Genomic DNA, 26040 nt, shown 5'->3' on the forward strand with positions numbered 1-26040 from the left:
TTCCTCTAGTGGTGAGGGTTGATAGTTGTTATGCATGTGCTCTAGGGTATTGTGGTAGTATTTCATACAAATATGGGTAGGTGTGGAAGGTAGTATGGGCCCGTACTACTAAAAGCACAGGACCCATACGCGTATCAGGGAAACTATGATCTCTAAGGGTTGGGTTGCGAGAGTTGGATCCCAGGATTGTGGAAAGTGTCTGAGATTGGTATGGTGTCTTCAGTATGGAGATTTCGAGGCATGATGATAGTGGATCCGGATCAGGATCGGGAGCTGGAGAGCGAGTTCCGGGTGGATCGGTGCCGTCTGAGGTTATCGATCAGACGAGCCCGAGCGAGTTGGATGTGAGGATTCGCAAGATCCTGCGTGATGGGGTTGCTGCATTGTTCCGGGCTGAGTTGCCGGAATTGTTTGGGTCGATCAAGACCGCCATGATTGAGTATTTTGATGAGCGATATGCGGCTCTCGCAGAGACGGCTGCCGCGGTGGCTACAGCGGCTGTAGCAGCGGCAAGGGGAGGAGCTAGTCGGAGTTTTCAGTATCGGGACTTCTATTATACGAAGCCTCCCACATTCGATGAAGTTCAAGACCCGATTGTCGCCATGAGATGGTTATCAGACGTGGAGGGGTGTTTCTTCACGAGTTTATGCCTTACTGATCAGAGGGTGAGGTGTGCTTTGGACCTATTGGGGCTCGGGGCGAAGGATTGGTGGAGATTGACCACGGAGTCATATTCCGATGCACAGAGGGCTGCGGTTTCACGGGATCAGTTCAGAGAGATGTTCAGTACTCGCTATGTTCCGCAAGATGAGAGGGAGAGATTGGCTCGGGAGTTCCTTGAGCTGAAGCAGGATTCGGAGTCGGTGACTGAGATCACCAGGATGTTTATTGAGAGGGCGATGTTTTGCCCTGAGTTCGCTTCGGAGCAGGCTCAGATGACCCGATATCTGAGTATGCTCAAGGGGGATATCAGACAATTCGTGTCTGCGCAGAGGTGCGAGACCTTGTTGGTGTTGCAGGAGGCCGTCATGCGGCGTGAGTTAGAGGTTAAGTTGCAGTTGCGTGAGCAGAGGCAGGCTCCGATGCAGTCGCAGCTAGCGCCGAAACGGTCCAGTACCATTGATGTTAGAGTGGGGGATCGGAGCGGACACACTTGTGGGAAGTGTGGGAGGGGTCACACCGGAGTTTGCTGGTCCGGTGGTGCATGCCGCAAGTGCGGAAAGGAGGGGCACTATGCGCGGGATTGTCGGCAGTCAGTGCCGGTTCGGGATTTGAGGATTTGTTATCATTGTCGGCAGGTTGGACATTTGAGGGTCAACTGTCCACAGCTTTCTGCAGGACCGGTGCAGGCTCTAGCACCGGCCATCTTGAGGAGTTCAGGAGGAGGACAGGATGGAGCGGAGCCCCAAGGGCTCAGGGTCGTGTTTATCAGCTTGCGGCAGAGAGAGACGGAGCAGTGCCGGAGGCAGCTGCGGGTATGATGCTTTCTTGATGTTTTGATTATCTTGCGTTGATTGTGGCGTATTGTTTGTGCTGGTATCTTGCGTGGATTTCGATGCGGTATTCGTTGTTTCGCGGGTTTGGTATGGTTATAGTTTGGTGTTTTGGTGCCGGTATCCTTGTGCGGTTTTCGATGCGGTATTCATCCTTTTGCAGGTTGTGGGTTTGGTTATGGGTTATTGTTTGGGAATTTCGTTGGTTATCATTCGTGAGAATTGATAGTGGAGATGCGGCACTGGTTTGGATGTCGGGTAGCATCTGCAGTCGTGGAGTGGATAATTGAAAGACCGGATTCTTTTGAGTGAATTGATCAGGGAGGAGATGTGTTTTGCTGAGGGTTGCTTATGCTTGTGGGAAGCAGTCAGTGTGTAAGTGTTCTCTTTGTGCGGGGTTGTTCTGGAAGGTCGTTAATGGCGATCGGTGGCTGTTAGTTAGTGCTTTAAGTGGGGGAGAATTGGAGAATTCTCCGGGAGATCGATGAGTATGTGAGGGTGCTTAGCCGTTGGGATTCAGCAGTGTTCTGGCAGCTCAGAGTATAGGCTGACAAGAGCGAGTGTCGGGTATGCGGGGCGGGATACAGACCTAGGGCATTTGATTGTGGAGGCCTGGGAGCAGGCCGGGATCAAGTTTGAGTAGGTAACCGGGGTTATGCGATCAGAGTATTTGTATGCTTGATGTACGTGATGGGTTGTACTGCATTAATCCCACGGGATTTATGTTGTGCATGTTTCTAGAGTTGGAACCGGAAGGTTCCCAGAGTTAGAACCTGAGGGTTCACAGAGTTGGGTGTACGGACCCACAGAGATATAGCCTCGAGTGGCTAGTGTGTGTTATGAGAGTCGGTCCAGTCATGCTGGGGACTCTGATGGTATTGTTGGATCACTTTGAGATTTCGGATTTTGTATGTTGCAGTGTGATTACATTGGAAGGTCTGGCCCCGGGTTAGTGATTTTGTTTAGTTGAGGTAGTGAGTTGGTGGAGTGGAGAGAGTGCATGGGCTTGAGAACCCCTGCAATGAGAGCCAGAGTATGTGAATAGCGGTTACGCAAAAAGGGTGGTGTCGCTTGGGGCGAGCACCGTGGCACCGGTTGGGGTGGCATTATGGCCAAGAGGGTTCCTTGGAAAAGGAAAAGAGAAAGGTGTGTAACTCCGAAAGGGAGTGCAAGTTCACGAAAGTGAAAGCTGCAGAGCAGAGTTATGGTTAGAGTATTTCGAGTATGGTTTTGAGCATCGTGTTCGCGGCAGTGAAGTAGGAACCCATCCGGTTTGGGATGTCTGTCGAGACTCAGAAGGGATGCAGGGGGAGAGAGAATCTTGAATTCTCAATGTGATTCTGATCAGGGTATAGGGTGGATATTAGGGGTTCATCCTGGGAGATGTTCGAGGATATCATCAGTGTAACGGGGCTTCCAACCTGTGGGTGTTAGGGGCTAGTTCAGCAGGTGTATGTGATTGCAAGAGGAGAACTCGTGGGAGTTGCTCTAAGAGTGAGAATGGGTCTCTCAGTTGGTCCGGAATGGACAAAATGGGCTTTGGATCGGGGATCCGGTGGTTCATGGTTTCCTAACCCTTAAGGGTCGGGTGATTGTTGAGATTTAGAGCAGAGTTGCATCTTGGGTAATTCTCGGTTACAGAGAGTGATGGGCAGTACAGAGATCGTGCTTCAGTCGACAGAGCAAATTCAGCAGGTTAGACAGAGGTTATTGACCGCCCAGAGCCGATAGGAAAGTTATGCAGACAGACGCCGGTCCGAGCTTGAGTTTCAGGTCGGCGACTTCGTACTCCTGAAGGTCTCTCCTTGGAAAGGAGTGATTCGATTCGGGAAGAGGGGCAAGTTGGGGCCCCGGTATATTGGGCCATTTCGTGTGATTGCAAGAATAGGTCGGGTAGCCTATCGTTTAGAGTTGCCAGCAGAGTTGGGGCAGATCCACGACACTTTTCATGTGTCGCAATTGAGGAAGTGTATAGCCAATGAGTCGGCAGTGGTTCCATTAGAGGATATTCAGGTGGATGCGAGCCTGAATTATGCCGAGAGACCAGTGGCCATCAGGGATCGGAAGATCAAGGTTCTGAGGAACAAGGAGGTACCTCTGGTGTTGGTTCAGTGGCAACACCGGAAGGGATCGGAAATGACTTGGGAGCCGAAGCGTGAGATGCGGGAGCAGCATCCAGAGCTATTTTCAGAGTGAGACTTCGAGGGCGAAGTCTAGTCCTAGTGGGGGAGAGTTGTAACAGCCCGGAATTCCAGGTATTGTTATATTTATGATTTTGGGTGTTTTAAGAGGGGACTCGGCGAGTTGGAGCCTAGACTCGCCGAGTAGGATCGCGGATCTGGTCGCGGGTTCGCGACTGGACTCGACGAGTCCGGATATGGACTCGGCGAGTCTGTGCTGTTTAGCGAAAACCCTAACCGTTCAGGGTTGGGACATATATGAGGGACCTTATGGCCGTCATTGTTCACCCTAGTCCTCTGAGAGAAACCCTAATTCGATTGTGAGCATCTGGAGCAAGGTAAAAGACCATTGTTGATTTTGGAAGTGTTGTTTTGCAAGGAAGAGGAGGTTTGGTTAAGGGAACAACAAGAGAAGTCACGTTCTGTGGATTGGGGACACAGAGAGCACATTATTCAGGTAATATTTCGAGTTACATTCTTCTATGTTGATGTGTATATGGATTTAGGGTTTATTGAACCCTTTTGTGGCTAGATTGAGTGTTACCTTAGTCCCCCAAGCGATTGGAACCCTGTATTGGGACCTTTGGAAGTCCAGAATTGTCCCATGCCTGAGTATTTCGGGAATCAATGGAGGTTTTGGATTGGAATCCTTATACCTTAGGTCAAAATGTAATTATGAGTCATGGGGTGTATTATGAGCACCGAAATGAGGACCTTACGTGATGAATCAGCCTAGGAAGGCCAGACCTATGAATGGTCGGAACAGTTCTGACCTTAGAAAGCAGTTTGAGCGGTTGCATGGCATGGACTCGCCGAGTCCGATGAACAGGCTTGGCGAGTAGCTTGAAGATTAACTGGGACTCGTCGAGTTGTTCTTCAGACTCGGCGAGTTGAGTCGGGGTGGCCCCGCGATTCGTCCAGGAGGAACTCGTCGAGTCAAGGGGGATACTCGACGTGTAGAAAGGGAATCTTAGAGAATCGGTGAGTCAAGGGCGAGTGGACTCAGAGTTGTTGAACTCGGCGAGTCTTGGGGTGACTCGGCGAGTTAGATCGCGGGTTGAGGGAAGTTCTGAGTATGGGGACTCGGCGAGTCATAGGGTTGACTCGGCGAGTAGGGTCAGTCAGGGGTTGACTTTGACCTTGTCTTTGACCAAGAATTGACCAGTGGTTCCAGGGGTATTTTGGTAATTGTTGTTTATTGTTTGAGTTCAGTGCATTGGTGGCTGTCCAGAGGTGGAGATCGTATCGGTGATCGGAGCAGCTTGAGCTATCTGTTCAGTCGGCAGTTTCGAGGTGAGTTATCCTCACTATATCGCTAGGGTTCATGACACCAAGGCCGACCCTTTTATCGGATGGAAATCCGGGTAGTTGTCATTACATGATATGGGCCGGAAGGCATTGCTATGTGGACCGGAAGGTCATGGCCTGGAAAGGCGTATGTATGCATTTAGTATGTTGACTGATTCGTAGGGTAATGTTATGCTAGTGACCGGCTAGACCGGTATCTTGTTTAGAGTAATGCTATGATATGTGATCTGTTGATCGATTGTTGTCTGTGAACTGCTATATGATTATGTGTTATGATTGCTAGATCTGGGGTGTGACCCGATATGTAGGGTCGTTCTATGATTTGTTATGTTATGTATGCATTTTATGCTATGGGCCGGAAGACAATATGTTATGGGCCGGAAGGCAATATGTTGTGTTGTGGACCGGAAGGTCGGCGTGGGTAGGACCGGAAGGTTTACCCAACAGGGACGGAAGTCCCCTGAGACACATGGATCGGAAGGTCGTGGCCTGGAAGGGCATATATGTGGTTGGTATTTTGGGGGTATCACACTAAGCTTTCGGGCTTACAGTTGTGGTTTTATGTTTCAGGTTCTCAAGAGTCTGTGGCAAGGCAAAGGCGTGATCGTACCGTTCCTTGCGTTGATGTTTATGATATGAACCTGGGAAAATACTCTGTTAAATAATGTATTGAAAACCTTTTGTAACAACGTTATTAAAATGAGTGGTTTTTGAAAAGTTTTAATTGTTTTGAAATTTTGGACGTTACAATTTCGGTCATGAGAACCGTAAGAATTTGTTATAAGTTTGGTTTACTTATATATTTTACAAATGGTGTATTTTTGGATTTGAGCAAACGACATTTCTAAATGAGTTTAAATATATACTTTTATGACTCAATTATTTTATACTTTCAATAGAAAAATATGTGTTTATAAAAGCTAGTCAACCAGATAAATTTTATAAAAACATTTTTGGGTGTAAAATACTTCTTGTCAAAACCTGTAGAACTCATCAACAATTTTGTTGACGTATCTTAATCCATGTATTCTCAGGTTATTTATAAGGTCAAAAGAGTTTGTATAGAAGATTCTCCGATATTCTTATCATACAAATGTGAACACCAGATTGTTAAGTGTATGTAGTGATTCAACAATAGTCATTATCAATGTAATTTCTATTTCGGTAATAATAGAAGATTGTATTTGTACTGTTCAATGTATGTTCAATAATTGTGATTACTGGTTTATGTTGCACACCTCGGCATTTCCGCCGTCGGCCGAGGGTGTGACAAATTAGGGTTTCCAACCCATATTAGCGCAATAGGCCCAATAGTTAGGTCCTTTGACCAATAAGGGTTCATTAGGCCCATTATGATTTCACTAAGCCCATTAAGGTTTCAATAAGTCCATTAGGGCTTCATTGGGCCCATTATGGTTTCAAGCGTCTCAACCGAATCAACACAACACGAACCGCCACTCGACACGGGGACCGGGGGCCGCAGGAGGCGGCAACCGCCACCTCACAGTGGTGGTTAGGGTTTCTTTCATTATTCCTTTATATTTTAAAAATTTTACAAGGCAAATATCAATCAACACACACATACTAAACTAAACATGCACACACACACAACCACCTTATGGTGGCTGACGGTGGCACGAGGTGGCAGCCACCATGGCTGGCGGCCATGGTGGTTATCTTCTCTGTTTTCTAGCCATCAACACTACCTAGAACACATACAAACACAAGTTAGACACTTAGAACACACCTATCATCAATCTGGAGGCGGCAGGCGGCGATTCGCGACGCCACCAACAACACAAACGGCGACATAGCGGTGGATTGCGAAGACAGCCACCACCTCACGGTGGCTGCGGTGGTTCTCTTGATTCACATGAGCAAAATAACACACATACATCCCAATTAGTTACATCACATTTTCAATTTGTACGTTACAATTTCTTGCCCACATCATGCTCAAACAAAGTATTGGTCACATTATGCCCAAACAAAGGATTGGTAAAATAACTATTAAAATCACTATTTTTAAAACCAACAAAACAGTATATGGACAGTTTGGTAAAAAAACCATAAAACAAAATATAAAACAATAGATGTAAAAACAATTTAAAGGGCATAAACAGTAAGTGATATTCATTCAAAACATGTGCATCCGACACTAAGTGTTGGTAAGTGTGCACATGACACCAAAAGAGGAGCCCTTACAATACTTAATTGTTTTAAGTGTGCACTAAGCACCAAAAGATGTGCCATTTCATAGTTTTTGGCATAATTTAACAAAAGCAAATATCCTAGATTAAGGTGACTGGATTTTCAATACTTGACCCACTTCCATCTTTTGTGACCACCTTTCTCATCAACTTAAGCTTTGTGATCCTCTGCGAAGGACCACCCTTTCTCCTATTACACTTTTTAGCAACAACTCGTACATGTTGAGCAACTACATGTTCAGCTGCTTGCTCCTCATTTGGTTGTTCATCAGCCACCATTTGTTCAACAACTTCCTCAGCAACCACTTCTTCTTCAGCCCCAACCTCCTCAACAGCCACTTGTTGTTCAACCCCAACCTCCTCGGCAACCACTTGTTCTTCAACCCCAACCTCCTCGGCAATGACTTGTTCTTCAACCCAAACCTCCTCGGCAACGACTTCTTCTTCAGCCCCAACCTCCTCAGTAGCCACTTCTTCTTCAGCCCTAACCTCCTCAGCAGCCACTTCTTCTTCAGCCCTAACCTCCTCAGGTAGTTGTTCATCTATAAGCAAAAAGATTATTAGTGTCAAAATTTTAATAAAGAAAGACTAATTAGGAATCAAACCTTGTTTCAGCAATGGACATCGTCTCCTGTTGTGACCTTATTGATGACAATTACAACATTTTGGAATGCCCCCTTCTTGCTAACATTATGTTTTCCTTCTTTTTCTGTAGGGCATTTCTTTGTGTTCGCTTTTGGTCTCCCAGGCATTCTCCTACGCCTTGGTGGCAAGATGCTTTCAAGACCTATTTCCAGCCACATGTCAGCTCCATTAGCTGGTTTCAAATTATATCTATTGCAACTTCCAAACATATTCGTTGTGAACCAAACTGCAACATACTCCTCTGCATTCCCATTCAAAAACAAGATTGCAGCAATACCATGTACACATGGTATACCAGTCAACTGCCATGCTCTACACCCATAGCTTCTTTGGTCCAAGTCAACTGCATAAACCTCATGTAATTTTCTCACTTCATATATTTGCGGACCACTTGGAGTAACATCCCAATACCTATGATGAAATGGTATAAAGTAAGTAATTTCAAATAAAAAAAAGTTGCATTCCAAGTAAGTATTATACCTCTATTGTTCTTTAAGTTTCTAAATCCTCCTTCTAATGGAAGGACATATATCCAAGTTCCATTTTTCCCCTTCCCTTTTTGTTTGTACATCCTCTCCATCACGTACACTCTGACTTCTTCCAACGTTGATATAATAGGTTTTTTCCTGGCCTTTACAATTGTTGCATTAAAAGATTCTGATATTCCATTTTCCACAGCATCGCAACACTTATCAAGCTCAAAAAATGCCTTGCACCATGTCTTTGGGTCTCTTTCCATTAGGTGATCATAAGCATGTGTGGACATCGCATTGATTTCCCTCATATAAGATCGGAAAGCTGACTCGGTTGTGGACTTTGCAGCTCTCTAGAACAACTTCCTAAACTCAACACCTGTGTATTTCTTCTTAAAGTTAGCATAGATGTGTCTAGCACATTGCCTATGCTCACATGTTGGTGCTCTTTCTTTAACAGCTTCTACCAAACCCTGCCAGATGAAAATATTAACATTAAATATAAAATAACATATAAATAAACATATAAAGCACTAAGTTATGTATTTATAAGAACAAACCTTATGTTGGTCAGAAATAATGGTAAGACTTCTGCCGTCTCCCATCCCAATGTCCTCAAGTAGCAGATCTAAGAATCATTTCCAGGTTTCCTTGTTTTCTACTGACACTACAGCCCATGCCAATGGGTACATTTGGTTGTTGGAGTCCCTACCAACAGCTGCTAATAGCTCACCTCTACAAATACCCTTCAAAAAACATCCATCAACACCAATCACCCTCCTGCATTCTTCAATCCAACCATCTTGCACACCCTTCAGGAAAACATACATTCTGTTAAAGTAAACTGTAGAATCGGGCATACGATTCACTTATATTGAGACTGTTGAACCTGGATTAGACCTCAATAACTCTGCTCCATAATCCCACAACTTTTCATAGTGTCCCATCAAGCTACCTGGAATTTCATGTAGTGCAAAACTCTTGCCATTTCTATATTGCCCAACACTTACATGCAAACCATAATTTTTCTTAACTAATGCTACCATGTTCCTGTAGCTGATGCAGGGCTTTTCCAAAATGTCATTGGTTAACATTTTACCAATCCACCTGTATGTCACAATAGACCCCAAATTCACTTGTCTACAATAGTTATGTTCGTCAATTAGTGATTTGATCTGGAATGAATCTTCACTACTCATTGGAGTAGCCCATAGTCTAAAACGGCAAGCTGCCTTCCCTTCTTTATTTTTACAACACCTCACTAACAATCTAGTTGAGTCATTTTTTTCGTACCATAATGCATAACCTTTAAAGACAGCATAATTTGTTAACATTTGCTTAAGTTCATATATGTCAAAGAATCTCATGCCTAATATAGGTACCATTATGTCCCATTTTTGGTCGGGATCATGAATAGGAAAGTGGTGGACCTCATCATCAACTTCCTCATCTACCCCTCCTTCTGGAATAAGATTTTTCTTGGATAAAAAAGGATCAACAGATTTAGGAATTTCTATAACCTCATCATCAACTTCATGGTCTACCGATATATCATCAGATATCACTGAGTCCACATCATCAGAACATGGATCACTATCACCATACACTCCACCTTTGGCTATCTCTTCTTCAATCCATTGCATAAGTGGCTCGTGGTCGTGATCAATGTAGATACTGATTCTTCTCCCATTTTTATATCTAGCATCAAGAAACTTCACATAATCATCTTCATCTCTCAACTCCCTCAACCCATCTACTATGGCCCGATTTGGAAGACAGTAGTACATATCACGACACATACCCGTCATCAAATTACGGATGTAGATAATGAAGTCCTTGAACTCCATGTTTCGTAAGTCTACCTTTGTGACAGAAGTCTTATCAGGATTGAAGTACATCAAGGGCTTAGGAACAAACACTCCTTTATAGAAAACATCTATACTCAATGCACCATCTGTTGAGAACGACATTCTTGTTTTAACGACTAAAGTCAACTACAAAAGTCATTGTTAATGATTAGCAAGTCACATAATCATATACAATAAATAAAGGTTGAACATATGACTAATTAAAACAATAAATTTTGCAAGAACGTTCAACACAGTTCAAAACTATGAGGATTGATTTAGGGTTTGTTACCCCTGATTTAGGGTCTGTTACCCATGAGAATAAGTGATGGTCTGATTTTTATCAATCAATGATGAGTCCAAAAACCTCCATTCTAAATCCAACGTTCGATTGATTTAGAGGGGTTGGGGTATCGAAGCCAATGTTTGAAGCACAAAAAGAGACACAAAAAAAAATCGTTTGCTAAAAGAGGGAATGTTAAGAGTATAACTTACATGAACATATCCGACTTTAGAATTTCTTGAAGGCTATTTGATCGATCGAACCCTAGAAGAATCGCCTTCCGAATCTTCCTGTTGTTGACGAGAAAGGCAAAATCCACATATGACTATGTTAAACGATCGTATACTCCATGTCATTTCCTTTTTTCTTTTTATTTTTTTTAAACGGTTGAATAAGAGAGGTAACCTACACCTGTCGGTTACCATAGGTAACATTTGAACAAACGATATATTTTCTTGGTGTTTTTTTATACAATAGCGTTATTTGGATGATATTTTTTGAACATCGTAAACTTAGATGGTCTTTTTGGAACATTTCTGAAACTTTCTTACACTTATAAGTCATTTTCTCGTAATTGTACTATAACAAATTAAATACCCTTTTATTTTTATTTTTATAAATCCTTCTACCTAATTAAATGATGACATATGTCATATTAATATATTAAAATATCATTAAATGAGTATTAAATGTTACACATGTCACTATATAATTGAGTAGGAGGATTTTTAAGAATAAAAAGTAAGAGGATATTTAATTTCTCTTGTACTATATATTAAAAACTTCCACAAACATGTGGTTCTTTAGTTTTTAAAATTACATTTGCTACCTTTTACATTTTAAAATAATTTATAAAATAATATTTTTATCCTTCTCCTTTTAAAAATGTCATTTTGATCACCTCCACTAATAGCTTTATAAAATATCATTTTCACCTCCTCTATTTTGTAAACTTTCTTATTTCTCTCTCATATTATTTATTATTTGATTTTCCTTAATAACTTTGATTCGTTAACTTAAAAGAAAAAAATATATTAGTTGTTTTTTATGTATGTGCCACTATAAATTCGAGATTGTCTATGTTTTAACGTATATGCATTTTTTTTACGTTTTCGTGTTTATTTTTATATATGTTTTTTATGTATGTGTCGGATCACTTATAATATGTTTTTGACTATTATGAACTTTCGTCCGTTAACTTTTATAAAATAATCATACTTACTTATTTTTATATGTGTGTCGGCAAAAAATTCAATTTCTTTACTTTTTGTAGCTTCTTTTTATGTATGTTTCCTATGTATGAATTTGGTCATTTATAATAAGTTTTCATTCCATCTTGTATATTTATCTACCAACAAATAAAAATATACATAACTTTAATTGATACAATTTAACTTTAATCAATACAATCATTAAAACTCAATTTACAAAACTTACTGTCTAGCCCCAATACACAATGGCAAAATAGTAGTTTATACTAAAAATTATATATAAAATAAGGATTAATATTATTTATATTAAATACTATAAAGGATTAAAATATAAAACAATATGTAAAAATTAAAATAGAGGACGATATATGTAAAAAGAATAAATATATGAAGGGTTATTACAGAAGATAAAAATCAAAGATAGTATATAACCTAAGATACAAAAAATACAAAACTTGTTTATAATGCGTAGGGATGAGCAAAAGAACCGAACCGGCCGGAACCGGCCCGAACCGGACCCGATCCGGGAACCGGCTTCGGCCAAAATCAAGAACCGAACCGGCCCGGCGGTTCTACCGATTCCTGGTTCTTACCGGTTCTTGTCGTGTCTTCAAATGTTGGAACCGGTCTTCGAAAAATAGCATCATACGGTTCTGGTTTTGCCGGTTCTACCGGTTCCGGTTCCTACTGATTCCGGTTCCAAAAATCCACAAAAATAACGTCCCAGTCCCGGCCCGACCGGTTCCATCGGGTTCCGGTTACGGTACCGGTTCCGGCCGGTTCCCCGGTCCATATGTTCATCCCTAATAATGCGTTTGGTCCTAATGATGTGTAGCCAAGTCAAATTGGTTTTTTGACTTTTATAAATGGTTTTTACCCTGGTTTGCGTGTGAATAACACCACCTCCATCGACATTTTTTTTGCGGTGATATATTTTGAGGATTTCTCCACCACTAAAAAAAAGTGGTAATGCCCCAATCATCACCTTGTTCCTAATTGAGGTCTTTGATATTGTTTTCTTTCATACCTATAAATTTCATAGGTTGCATTTACATGTAAACTTATTGCAAAAGTTCTTGCATTGATGAATGCATCGTTGAAGATTCGGTTATTAGCAAGGTTTAAACGATGTTCATTAAAGGATGGAGTATTCTTTATATTTGACTTTGAAAATAAGTTTGATTCTCTTAGTTGGTCTATTGCAGTTCCATTCTCGTTGAAATAGGATTTAGGTTAAGATAGTATACATGATCATTTATGGTTCTTTATCTTCATCTCATACCTTGATTTCTATCAAAGGCTAATATGGAAAAAGAAGTGAAACAAGGATACCCTATATCTTATTTCTTATTCTTAATCACATTTGAAGGGTTGAATATTGCTTGTGGGGAGGTAAAAGATATTATCGTAACAAAAACTACATTGTTTTTTACTTTTCTCAAAACTGCTGAAAAGGTAGATTAGTTATACTAGTGGATTTCATCAACTCAAAATGTAAGAACAATAAACAGGGATAAGTTACCCTTTGCCTTCTCTCTCAAGTTGTGGATTATAATAAGTGACAATTGATTTAATCTTGCTATATGACATATCAAGAACAACCAGATTCTCCATGGATAAATTGGAGTTACAAACAGTTTAGGAAACCCATGCATACACAACCACCTTAGTTCGTTTGAAAAATTCTCATTAGACCCATTCTAGCAACACTAGATTAATTAATTATCCATCTTCTTTTTCTAATATCATAACTTTTATAAAAACCAAGCCTAGCAGAGGCTAGGACAAATATACACGAGAAAATAAATAAATATAACAATTACACCCAATTCTTCCACTTTAACTTCCCACCCTCTTTGCCTCTAGTACTAAGCCGTAAAAAAGAGACATACATGACCACACACACACTAAGAGATAGATGCAAAAAATATTTAAAATGTGATAAACATGTATATGGAGAAAACAAAAAACATTAAACATGCATAAAACAATAATACTAACAAGTACACATCTATTCTTGTTTCAACCATTGGAATGACTCCACATCTTTTCTTGTTGAAACATCCATCTTCTCATGTCAAGAATGAGGCCTTAAATATTTTCTCTGTTTTCAATAGTGCACAACTAGTTGTCGACCATGTGTAATTTGTTGTTATTATAATTTTGCTTCCCACCTCAAATACTTTTGCTTCCAAGTAATGACTATCAATATTGCCAAGAACTATAAACATGTTTTTACCATCTCCTGCATTCTTGACATTGAGGTGTACATAGAAACATCATGAACTTGAATTGGACTTGTTTTCGTAATGTCACCACACATTTGTTTTTGTAAATCAAAAAAACCACTAAATTTTTCATCACATCTCCTACTGATATCTTCAATATAGCTGCTTGTATCAAATTCATGAAAATATGACCTATAGACATATTTGGCTAAAGATGTCTTCCCGATCTCTCTTATACACAAAATAGTGAGTATGTCACCCGTATATGAGGAACTATCTTTCAACCATTAAGGACGAATTTAATGGAGTTGTACCTCCCAATAAGTTGTGGCACAGCACTCCTTAATTGTACTTGTAATCTATAGTGGATATCTTGAACAATTTCTTCAATAAACTCGGTCTCCAACCTGAAAATTAGATTTTAATAAGCGAAAACACCATGTATAAAACCAACAAATCAGATTTGGAGTTAATTTATCCAAAGTTCCAAATCAAAATTATATTGTATTTAGCTACTATTTTTATTAACCTACATGATAACATGCACTAATTTATAAGATTACATAACTGAAAACCTTAGACTCAGTGTTATGCTTCTTTCTGTATCCAATTAAATAAATAAATAAATACATACAACTGATGATATTGAAGAAACTTATTGAAATGTATAGGAAGTATAGAATCCTGACATTTTAATAGGGAAATTTTGGTAAGAAAGTGATTACCTTCGCTTTAAGTTCTCCAAAATGTATATTCTTGCTTCCTGGTATGGGTGAGCTCAACATGATAAAAAATGGGGATAACAAATTGGTTGGATGTGATACGCTGGTCAAGAATCAATATCCAACTAGTGTAATTTTTGGGCAACACAATAATAGAAGCCCTGGATTCTTTGATGCCAATCCCCAATTCTGGTTTCAGATCTTCAGGGGTTTTAATTGTTTTATCATCTACCAAGATGACAATATTGGCACACTTAAGCGTCTTCAGAAAGGAACTGGTGAAAATATAACGATCGTCATCACCTCTAAAACTCAAGAACATGTCATGTTTATAATTAAACGAACAAGACGATGGCCCTACCTCAAATTCAGACATGATGAGCTATGAATATGATAGGATTGTATGCACCAAGTAGTGTGCGTTTGTACTGTTTTATAAGGAGAGCGGCTGAAGCCTGAGGGTTTGATAGAGATCTTGCGCCGGGGTTTTTTAGGGCAGACTACTTTCGAGACGACCAAAAAGGGGACTTGTTGTCTTTAAGGCCCAAAGGATTACTTTTTTTTTTTTTTGGGTGATGTTTATAAGACTAGAAGGAATCATTCATAAAAATTATTTAAAGATGTGTTAACTCTAATAAGTTTAATTTTTTTTTTTTTTTAAAAAAATGATCAACTGCTTTGAAATTGGGTATTCTGGACCCGATGAAAACACAACAAACTCATTTTTATGGTCCGGTTTTATATAACTTGAGCCCACATCTCATATCGGGATGTTAATCCGTAAAAATTGAAACTCAATTTTGAAGTTTTTTTTGAAAAGAAAATTACGGATTTTATTAACCATGTTAATTTTATAGGTTTTCTAGGTGGACAGCTGTACATAATCTAATTTTTTTTATTATATATTTATATTTAAAAATAAAAAATTATAATAAATATAAGGGTTTTTTTTTTCTTGTTCGTCTTCCTGGGCCTTTAAAAATATTTCATTTTTCAGAACCGGCCCTGTCTGTATGATTTGAATTTTATTTTAGGAAAAGAAGAAATTACTGAAAGTATGAGCGGAAACATTGATGGACAGTATTTTTGACCAAATAGGTCAAGATGACGTAAGTAATTTGATCTAAGGGTGAAAATATATAAGTGAAACACTATCAAAAGTCTTTATTGTTTTAGATGATGAAATAAAATTTCTCCTTTTGACATAGAAAATTCAATCATAAATTTTGTAAATGTAAACGTTTTAGTCTCTCTCTCTCTCTCTCTCTCTCTCTCTCTCTCTCTCTCTCTCTCTCTCTCTCTCTCTCTCTCTCTCTCTCTCTCTCTCTCTCTCTCTCTCTCGTCAATGTAATGAGTTTTATTGTTTAAATCTATAAATTTTAGGATATCATTAATATCTGAAAAATAATAATATTTCAATGGCAAATATTTACTAATAAATTTATCAATAACTTCAAAATGAATTATAAATAATTGTTTTAGAACTGTTAAAAATTTTATAAAAGTTTACAGTTTCATAAAAAATAGTAGTTTTCTTATATTTATATCAATGTTGTAATGAATAACATTGTAATAATGTTGACAAATTCACATTCAAACAGGATAATAGAGAAAAAGAATTATTAAAACTCTAAATTCATTTGAGTTTAAACCCAAAAGGCAAATAGATGAATAATTCAACATTTCATAAAACTCAAAATGTATTTAAATGATCAAAATTCTAACACAAAAACAAATAGTGTGAAACAAAGTCATCAAAAACCAAATAGTATGTAAATATAATATGTAATGCCTTAAATTTTCAAATAATCTTTTTTTTTTTCATTTTTAATTCTCGAAATATTACTCATAAATCCACCTCATTACATAAATTGTAATTTATTTTCAAAACAACATCAGAGTATCCCAAAATCCTCAAATCTTTATCAGCCGACGGATGTGTACAATCGAGCCTTCGCCTTCCCGAAATCTACAGAATACCTGAGACACGTATCACACAACACTGTAAGCACGAAGCTTAAGGAGTTCCTCAAAATACCACACACAAATAATTAGCCTCTCATGACTTATTCTCGATAAGGACCCTCCGGTCATGTGTCTCAGTCAGGACCCTCCGGTCTCACAGCTCAGGTTGGACCCTCCGGTCCGGTATCTCGGTGAACACCCTCCGGTCTCACGGCTCGGGTTGGACCCTCTGGTCCTATCTCAATAATGCACAGGATATTATATAGCATAAATCACAAGACATAATGCACGATATCACATATCTCAGTGTAAACACATAAGATCAACATATACATAGAATAATATGACAGCATAAGTCATAAAGACAATATGCACGATAACACATATCACAGTATAAGCAAATAATACCCTCTGATAAATAATGTACTAAGAACCTCCAGTCAATAATGTAAATAAGACCCTCCGGTCAATAACACAATGAGACACTCCAGTCAATAACATGAATAAGACCCTCCGGTTAAACATAAATTACCACACATGTAAATATAGTGCGAAGACTCACCTTGCAGAGTAGAGCAATGTATCCCACACTCGAGTTGCTGGTCTAGAATTCGCCTACACATATCACAATCATCTCTACTTAAAAATCATATAAAATGTTAAGCTAACTCCTCTACTAAATCTCAGAAAGGGTGAAAGACCATTTTACCCCTTTATGTTCTCCAAAGTTCACAACTTGACCCAACCCTAAAAGTCAATGGGAGTCAACACTTCATGTTGAATCAACTCGTCGAGTCCCTCAGAACTCAGTAATTCGCGAAAACCCGAGTCAACTCGTCGAGTTGCTAGCCAACTTGTCGAGTACATGCAACCTCTAGAAAATCAGGAAAAACCCCAACTACTCATCGAGTTTCCCCACCAACTTGTCGATTTCACTCAGAATCCAAAGATGGGTAAAACCCTCTCAACTCGTCGAGTTGGATGGCAAACTCAACGAGTTCTCTAGCCATTTCTCATTTCAGTCGATTCTAGTGCTCCAAACTCCAAATCTAACCTCTTAGGATGAAGTTACCATGTAAGGTTGCTAACTTTACGATCATGCAAGGCCTCACAATGCTAGAACACTCAACTATGCTCAAGAAGGGGGTTTAGGACATGAAGACAGGTCAAAGCTTCATAAAGCTCGAGACTTTATGTACATGGGGGCCTAGAGGAGTCTAGATCTGAAACTCATACCCTCTGGACCAGCTTAACCCAAGAATGGTCCTCATTTTGTACCAAATATTCACAAACTCAAATAAGAAGAGATCTAAGAATTGGAAATCCAAAGTGAAGACTTTATACCTCCATCTGGATGCCAATATGATGTAGATGCTGGATCTACCAACTTCCCCTCGATTCAAGCCTTCAAGTCCTCAAGCCTCCTTCCAAAACTCCTCAAAAGCCACCTTCTAAGCTCTCAAACACATACAAGAAGGTTCCAAATCGATCTAGGGTTTTCTCTGGGTGATAAACTGATGAGGGAGGCGGGGTAAAGGAGCTAAAGCCCTTTAAATAGGGTGCAAGCCCAAATAATTAAGGCTACATCAAACAGACCCAACTCGTTGAATCCATGCCTCCGACTCAACGAGTAGACATCATATGCCGCGCGTTCTGATCAACTTCTACACAACGAGTTGGGGCCAACCAACTTGTCGAGTAGGCCCCTCAAATTGCACAAAACCCTCAAGTTCCACATCCATGATTCGAGGTGTTACATAATATGAAATCAATAGTACACAAACCTTCACCTACTCAAATAAAATCGTCAAAATCATATATTATTTTTCTTGATTTGGAATTAACAGTTTTGGTTTGCCTTCTCCAGAAGTACGCTCTGCCATTAATGATGATGGTCGTTTGGCTGAGGACATTGTTGTCGGAATATCAACATCGTAAACATCTTCCAAGTTGTGTTTTAATTCTTCATGTCCAGACACTTTTTTAAAGGATGTCCTCTTAGTTAGTGGACCTCTTGCAATACTTTTATCAAGAATCGAAGCGGATGTGGTGTTATCACCGGTAAATTAAACAAAACAACATCCTAAATGTAGAAAATAAATTCATATGTCAATCTAAAAGTTAATAATAATTTTAAGTATTTAAAATATTAGATTTAGTTATATTATATTTAAAATGCTCAAATTTAATGTCTTACGATTCGAATTTTGCCGATAAAACATTTAACGAATCGGATTATGTAGCCTACATTTGTAGTACATAGAAATATGTTAGTTGATCAACTGAAATATAGAAAACAAAATTTAATAAGCATAGTGTTTGTATTATTCTTCGTAAAAGAATGTTACCTGTTCGATGTTAATTTTTTTCCAATTCAGCAATGATTCTCTTATCAGCAGTGAACTTTGGCAATCCAAAACCATCAACTTTGTTCTTCAAATTATAATGTGAATTTTGAATTTGGAATGCCAACTTTTTATCCAAAAGTACATTCAAAGCAGATGAATAAATCTCCATATTACCCTCCTCAAATAGAAAAAAATGAACGGTTATAAAAATAGATAGACAAAAAGTAAATATTAGTTTTATGGAAATGAAGTTAATATTGACAACCTCATCAAACTTTTGAAGCAACTCTTGTGCATTTTTTTTAAAAGTTTCTTTGCGTCACGGTCAAATAACGTAAGTGACAAACAACTGGTGAAGTCTTGTACTCTGATGGTGATTTTAAAACTAAAACCATTATTATGAAGAAAATTTAATATAAAATTAATAAATTTAATCAAAGATTATAAGAATATGTATAGAAGAATTATTGAAAACCTTGGAACAACAAATATGCCTTTGTTCATGCAAATTGAAGTATAACCAGAAAAAACTTCTTTATATTGCTTTTGGTCATCATCTATTAAAATAACTTTTATGGATTTCTCTTGACCTTTAGTTCAACCCAAATAATACCATTCCACATTCGTACACGCATATTTAATCGTATCAACAACAATCAATGTTTTTTTTAGAAATATTGATGTAACTTTGAATTATATAATAAGAAAAGTAAAATGAAATATGAGGGTAAAAATATTCCAAAAACTATTATTATTCCAACTCTAACGTCCCAAATTCCATACTAGAATTTTCATTTTTAAAATAATATAAACACCCAATTTTAATAAAGTTACATTCAAGTCAAACCATTTGTTCATAAACCATTGTTCAGAAATCAGAGTTATCAAGAAGACAACGTGGAATCTCGAATCATAAATATTTTGATGTGTGTGTATACTTCCACCTTCATAATCTATTAAGTACCTATAAAACATTTAATCTACAATTGTGTACATAAATCTTAGTGAGTTCCCAAAACAATCACATACAACACATCATAATAATCAACTATAGGTTATTAGTAGCTAGCCTAGGACTACCAGTAGTTCTGAATCTCATATACAACATAACAATATAAGCAAATATCGTTATTAACAACCCTGGGGACTATTGGAAGTCCCAGTGGGCTAACAACATGCCCTATGGATTGACAACCCACCTCACATGTTATCAACAACCCTGGGGACTACAGCAGTCCCATGGAGTCACAACAACTTAGGAGTTATCAGCAACTCAGTTCACATATAACAACGATTAACAAATAAGACTCAATTGGCCATCATATATACATTACCACACAAGAAGATATAATGAGAAGACGTGCCTCTCAATAGCAGCTAAAGACAACAGGTCTCACACATCAATAATCCTGCAAAGCACCTAGAAGCAATAAAGAATACCATCTCAGTCAACACTCTAAAACCTATAAATTGACCAAAATTCAACTATGCTCAAAGTTAATGGCCAAAGTCAAACTCATCTGGTCTCGATGTCGTAGCCACTCATAGGCCACTTAGCGGGTGCCACATGACAAAACAGTCGACAACCCCCAGCTGCCACGCCGTGGCGGCCAAAATGCCATGTCGTGGGAACTGGCTTTCTACCACTTAATATTAGTATTCAACTCTTAATCCATTAAACCACTCCTTCAAACTTTCCAGAAAGCTTCCTAAGGTATAATGCATCACAAATATTGATGATTTTTCATCCATGCATGTCCAATGTAAGTCTAAAGCTCCAACTTAGGTTAAAATGGGGAAATAACACCACAATCTCATGCATGAAGCTTAATATGCCAACAAACTCCTGATCCGAGACATATGTATACTAGGGGACCTTAGTAACCCATAAAGTTATTAACTTTATGGGATTCATGCACTCCTCTCAACCCAAAAATGGATAAAAGTGGGTAGAGACCTAGATTTAGAATGCTTCAATGAAAAAGGTAGAGATTTTATACCTTTAAAAGGTCAAAAACGAAGTTAAGACACAAAATCTATGTTGGAACCAAGCACCCAAACACTAATATAAGCTCCTTTATTCTTAAACATTCTCAAGAGTGGATTTACACACTCAATAAACATGTTTGGAGGCTAAGGTTTGGAGGGGATTCGATCTTAGAGAGTGGAGGTTGTCAAATGAGGAAACCCTAGGAGTTAGTGCCATTAAATAAGGCACCAATCCTGAAATTAGGGTTTTGCAAAGATCTAGTATGCTCAAGAATCATATTAAAGTAGTATTGTTACTTAACATATGATACTAATGGGTCACATAAACAACAACTTGATATAATTGATTTCAATAAATATTCAATAAAACTCTTATAATTATTTGGAAATTATTTATTTCATGGAAATAATAAATTTCATTAGCAAGTAACCTAATATATCATATTGTATGATTTATAAAGTCATGTACAACATTTTGGACCTTAATAACTTTTTGTCTTTTACAAAAAGACAAAATTTATATTTTATATTCTTCGAGTTTATAATTTTTAAACAAATCTTCTTCTTTTTGAAAGCATGGGCTAAAAATTAGATGGAAGAAAAAAGTGATGCTCTTTTGCATTCTATAATAAAAAGAAATAGGTATGGGTGCATGCATGGGGGAGAATCTTGTCTAAAGGTCTTGTTGGTGTCTCTAAAGTTCATCATTCTTCATCAACTTCCAAGCCTCCCAATAGGATCCAAATAACTAAAAAGGTTGTTATTTGTTCTTTTTTTTTTTCTTTAAAGTTGTTTTCTTTCCAAAATTTGCAAGAAGATCCTTGTTAGGTTATAAACTAATTTAAGTTAGTCAAATTATCAAGTCTTCAATTGCTAAATCTCTTGTTTTTGAAACTATTGTTAGAATAAAAACCCAACAATTGGTATCAAATCCACCTTGCAAGTTTGGTTAGATTTTTTGATTTTTGGAAATCTTGGTTTTTGGAGAACATGGATAACTTGGTTTTATATAAAAACAAATTCATACATATTTTATATGACAGCTTTATAATTGTTATTTTATGTGACAAAAGTTATCATGAATCTTTTATGTGACAAAGGTTGTTTAATGTGTATGTTGATATGTATGATGTGCATAAACTAGCCAATGACCATTGTCTTTGTGGTGTTGTTGTGTTTGTTGTTTTAAAAGAATGGCTGTGATAATTTATTTATTTATATGGTATGTAAAAATTTAAATAGGTTAGTTTTTTGGTTTATTTTTGTAAATAGTATATTAGTTGTTCGAAATAATTTATTTGTATAAAAGTGTAACAAGAAATGAAGTTGGACCATTTTTTGAAGACCAAAGCGCAATTTTCGAGTTTAAAAGCATGCTAAAAGTTGGTAACGGTTTCTAAAAAGTGTCACTAAGGCTATTTAATAAGGATTGTTGGAATTTTAGCGATAGTTACTGAAATATTGCTATAAAGAAGCTTTTTCCAATCTCTTGAAAACAAATGGTGTTTTCTGAAGTGGAAGCTTCTACAACAACATAACAAGAAGATTGTTTCTCCCTTAAAATGTACCTTTAGGAAAGGACTTCACATTTTTTGTGTTGGCCCACAAAAAATGTCATTAGTTAGTTATGTTTATGGACATATATTTTATACTTGTTTGTGTTGTTTATTTTATGTAATTATTATGTGTGGTAGATAAATTAGTTTTTTTCACATGCTAAACTAATTTTTGGATAAAATAAACATCACATAGAGTTTAGTTTTCAAAATTCATAACGTGGGCATAAGATGTAATAAGTTATTATTTTAAAGTAAAATCCGGTTTTATAAAAACGTTAATAACGTCAAATTTTGAAATACTCAAATATAAGTTTTAAAATGGTGATTTTTATAACTTATACAAACTCAATATATATAAGTAATAAAACGAAGTCTTATTAAAGATATAAAATATTCGAATGCACTCAAACTTAATACCAGTTATTAAAATTAAATCGTATCAAATTATATAAAAACTAGCTTTTTATAGAACTTTTAAAGTGATTTTATTTTGAAAATTGGTATTGTGGTTTATATATGCACGTAATAACCATGATAGCATATGTTTTTAGAACTATAATTATAAACCATATAAAATACCCTTTTACAAACCTCAAATCTAAGTAATCCACTTTGTAGAACACTAGCACATCTCTTGTATGCGCTAGTGGGACAAAGGTCACCTAACCACTTAGTGTTATCTTTCGATGGTCGGGGTGTCTTCACGATTTATATAACAAAGTTATAGGACGATTACATAAGTATTTCAAATTGGATGATTTGATCGGAAATCTTTTGTGATAAAGGATACCTAAGCAAGAGTGTTTCGAGGCATAGATGAAATCAAACATGTCTAACTAAATTTGTTATTAGCGATCTCATAAATTTAGGACTTATATAATAAGATATAATTGATAATCGATATCTACCAGTTTCAATTCAAATGGATAGGATAAAGGATAGCTAACTATTTATTTGTTTTGCAACTTTGATCCTAGACTTTGATAATTAATGTTTTTGGAAAGTAAAAGGGTATTAATTATTAAAAAGCTTAAATATTGAAAATACGAAATGAATTTTGTTAAAATTTTGTAGTTAAATAATTCATTCTCGTTATCATGAATTGTCATTTTTCTTTAGCGACTTAATGAAACAATAACGTTTACTAGATACAACTTCAATGAATGAGTTTGTCTTAAGAGACAATCTCGTGAGAGATATGTAATTGTATACACTTAAAGGTCCTAGTCCTAAAGTATTTGCTTTGAGCAATAAGACTCAACATGATAACTAGTAAAGGCATCGCTGTGATACTAAAGATGTTTCTGACATCAAACTAGGAATAACACAAAGCCCAAAAGAGTCACCTTATGTGAACTAGGAAATTACAAGAAAATGTATATATTGTAGCGGAAGGTTGCTATGGAACGTATTGTCGTTGTAATTCAGCAACAGATCGTGCTATAGAATTTCGTTCCATAGCTACATTGCTACCACATTTTCTACGGAATTAATTTTTGGTAGCGAAAATGAGAATTGCTATGAAAATTGTTACTGACTTGAAATCGATTGGTAATATTGCTACGGATATTGCTTTAGAAACGCCATTTGTGGCAATTTTTCAATGAAAATTGTTATGAAATTACTTTTTGTTGTAATTCTTCTACGGAATTAAATATCATGGTTAATCTGCAATGGAAATTTTCAACAGAAAAAAAAAATCCATAGTTGCTTTGCTACGGGAGTAGCATTCATAGCTATTTACCTACAGAATTGTGCTACAAAATTCTATTTTCATTGGTTGTTTGCTATGGAAAAAAAACCTAGCGAAGTTATATTCGGTAGATATTACTCAATATTTCAAAACCTAACATATAGAAACATACATAAAATAATTACCAAAGTTGTATACATAATTATAGGTTATAAAAAATATAGAAACGTTATTATACTTATTAACACAAAATAACAACCTTAACAAACTACAAATGCATACAAAGTTCACCCATTGTCAATTAAGTAACATACACTAAATTAACATACATGTCAAAATTGATAATTATAACACAACTATTTAATTTTAATAACATAATATAAACACTGTTGTATGTATGTGTGTGTGTATATATATATATATATATATATATATATATATATATATATATATATATTAAAGGTTGACCAAGTTAAGAATAGTAAACTTTTGTTAACTTTCATTTTGCCACACGACTTTCTAAACTTTTACACTTTTGTTCCCTTAGTAAACTTTTGTTGACCTTCATTTTGCCACATTACTTTCCAAAATTTTACACTTTTAGTCCCGTATTAGATGCCTTCTAAAAATATGATATTCCTATGAATTCTGATCATGTAACAACATAACAATTTACTAATCAAGTAACAATATCAACTAACTACTTATCAACTACCTTACTTTACATTCATATATTAAATGAAAAGTGTCTACATATCATTAGTTGTCATACTATGAAAGCATCAAAAAACTACTCATAAATGATCCCAAACTCCCTAGCAAACCTAACGAAACAAGCCTCCCACAAAAAAAATTCACACCTGAACAGCCATTTGTTTCCATACACAAAAGCCTCTGACACACTAATCATAGAACTATGCATTATACAAGTTCTATAGAAGCCATGGAAGTCTATGACTTCTAATCAAGTAACAACATAACGATTTACTAATCAAGTAACAACATCAAGTAACTACTTATCAACTAACTTACTTTACATTCATATATTAAACCAAAAGAGTCTACATATAATTAAGTGTTGTAATATGAAAGCATCAACTAACTACTCATAAAAGATCCTAAACTCCCTAGTAAACATAACGAAACAAGTCTCCCATTAACAAATTTCACACCTAAACACCCATTTGTATCCATACACAAAAGCCTCTCACACACTTATCACAAACTATGCATTACACAAGTTCTATAGAAGCCATGGAAGTTTACATGTTTTCTCCCGACCCTATTCAATTGGAGATGAACCTTGGAACAAGTTGCTTTAAGATTCCATGTACCTTTTGTTCTGCGATAGGCATCGTTCAATAGGTCCAAAGCTTCCTGCTTCATCTGTCTGCCTTTTGTCATCATCATCATTCCCAGGACAAGTGTTGCATCCAAATATCCCAATGCAAATGCTTCTTCAAGCATTGCTTTCCCTTCATCATCTTCCAAGAATAATAAATTCATTTGAAAAAAAAACACACAATTTCTAGTTAAACTAATGAAAAACAAGAAACAAATTAATAATATGTAGATAAAAGAGTACCAGTCCATCCCTGAACATATATTTGGTTTTTTCAAGTCTTTGCATTTGTTGACGAGTGCACATTTCTCATCAGACCAAAGACAAAAATGTAATCCATCTATCTCCATCTGTTTGTATATTTCTTCCATTTTTCCTACCTCGTTCAAGATTTTGCAACTGAAAACAAAACACAATATTGGCCCCTAACTATAAGCACAAATCAAATATACACATGTAATAGAAGGATTAAAGACGAAACTTACACAACCTTCATCTTGAAAGCGTCGACTACTGGAATTTTCCCACCTCGACTGTTATTTTC

General features: G+C 37.0%; 1 protein-coding gene across 1 annotated transcript; it reads right to left on the minus strand.

Moving 5' to 3' along the window:
• Positions 1 to 8662: 8662 nt before the first annotated feature.
• Positions 8663 to 10279, minus strand: LOC145059719 (uncharacterized). Its single transcript, XM_079007523.1, has 3 exons — positions 9191 to 10279; positions 8972 to 9121; positions 8663 to 8782 (listed from the first exon to the last, which is right to left on the minus strand). The coding sequence occupies exons 1-3, from the start codon at positions 10277 to 10279 to the stop codon at positions 8663 to 8665; spliced, it is 1359 nt and encodes a 452-aa protein (XP_078863649.1).
• Positions 10280 to 26040: the final 15761 nt, after the last annotated feature.

This window comes from Lactuca serriola, chromosome 1 (genome assembly GCF_051521515.1).
Source record: "Lactuca serriola cultivar US96UC23 chromosome 1, Lser_US96UC23_V15, whole genome shotgun sequence".
Lineage (NCBI taxonomy): Eukaryota > Viridiplantae > Streptophyta > Magnoliopsida > Asterales > Asteraceae > Lactuca > Lactuca serriola.

Excerpts from the sequence above, each read along its gene's own strand:
- LOC145059719 (XM_079007523.1), bottom strand. The coding sequence starts at position 10,279 with ATGTCGTTCTCAACAGATGGTGCATTGAGTATAGATGTTTTCTATAAA. Across the intron at positions 9,122-9,190 it reads GGTCTAATCCAGGTTCAACA|GGTGTGCAAGATGGTTGGAT; the intron begins GTCTCAATATAA and ends GTTTTCCTGAAG. Across the intron at positions 8,783-8,971 it reads TGGCATGGGCTGTAGTGTCA|GGTTTGGTAGAAGCTGTTAA; the intron begins GTAGAAAACAAG and ends TTCATCTGGCAG.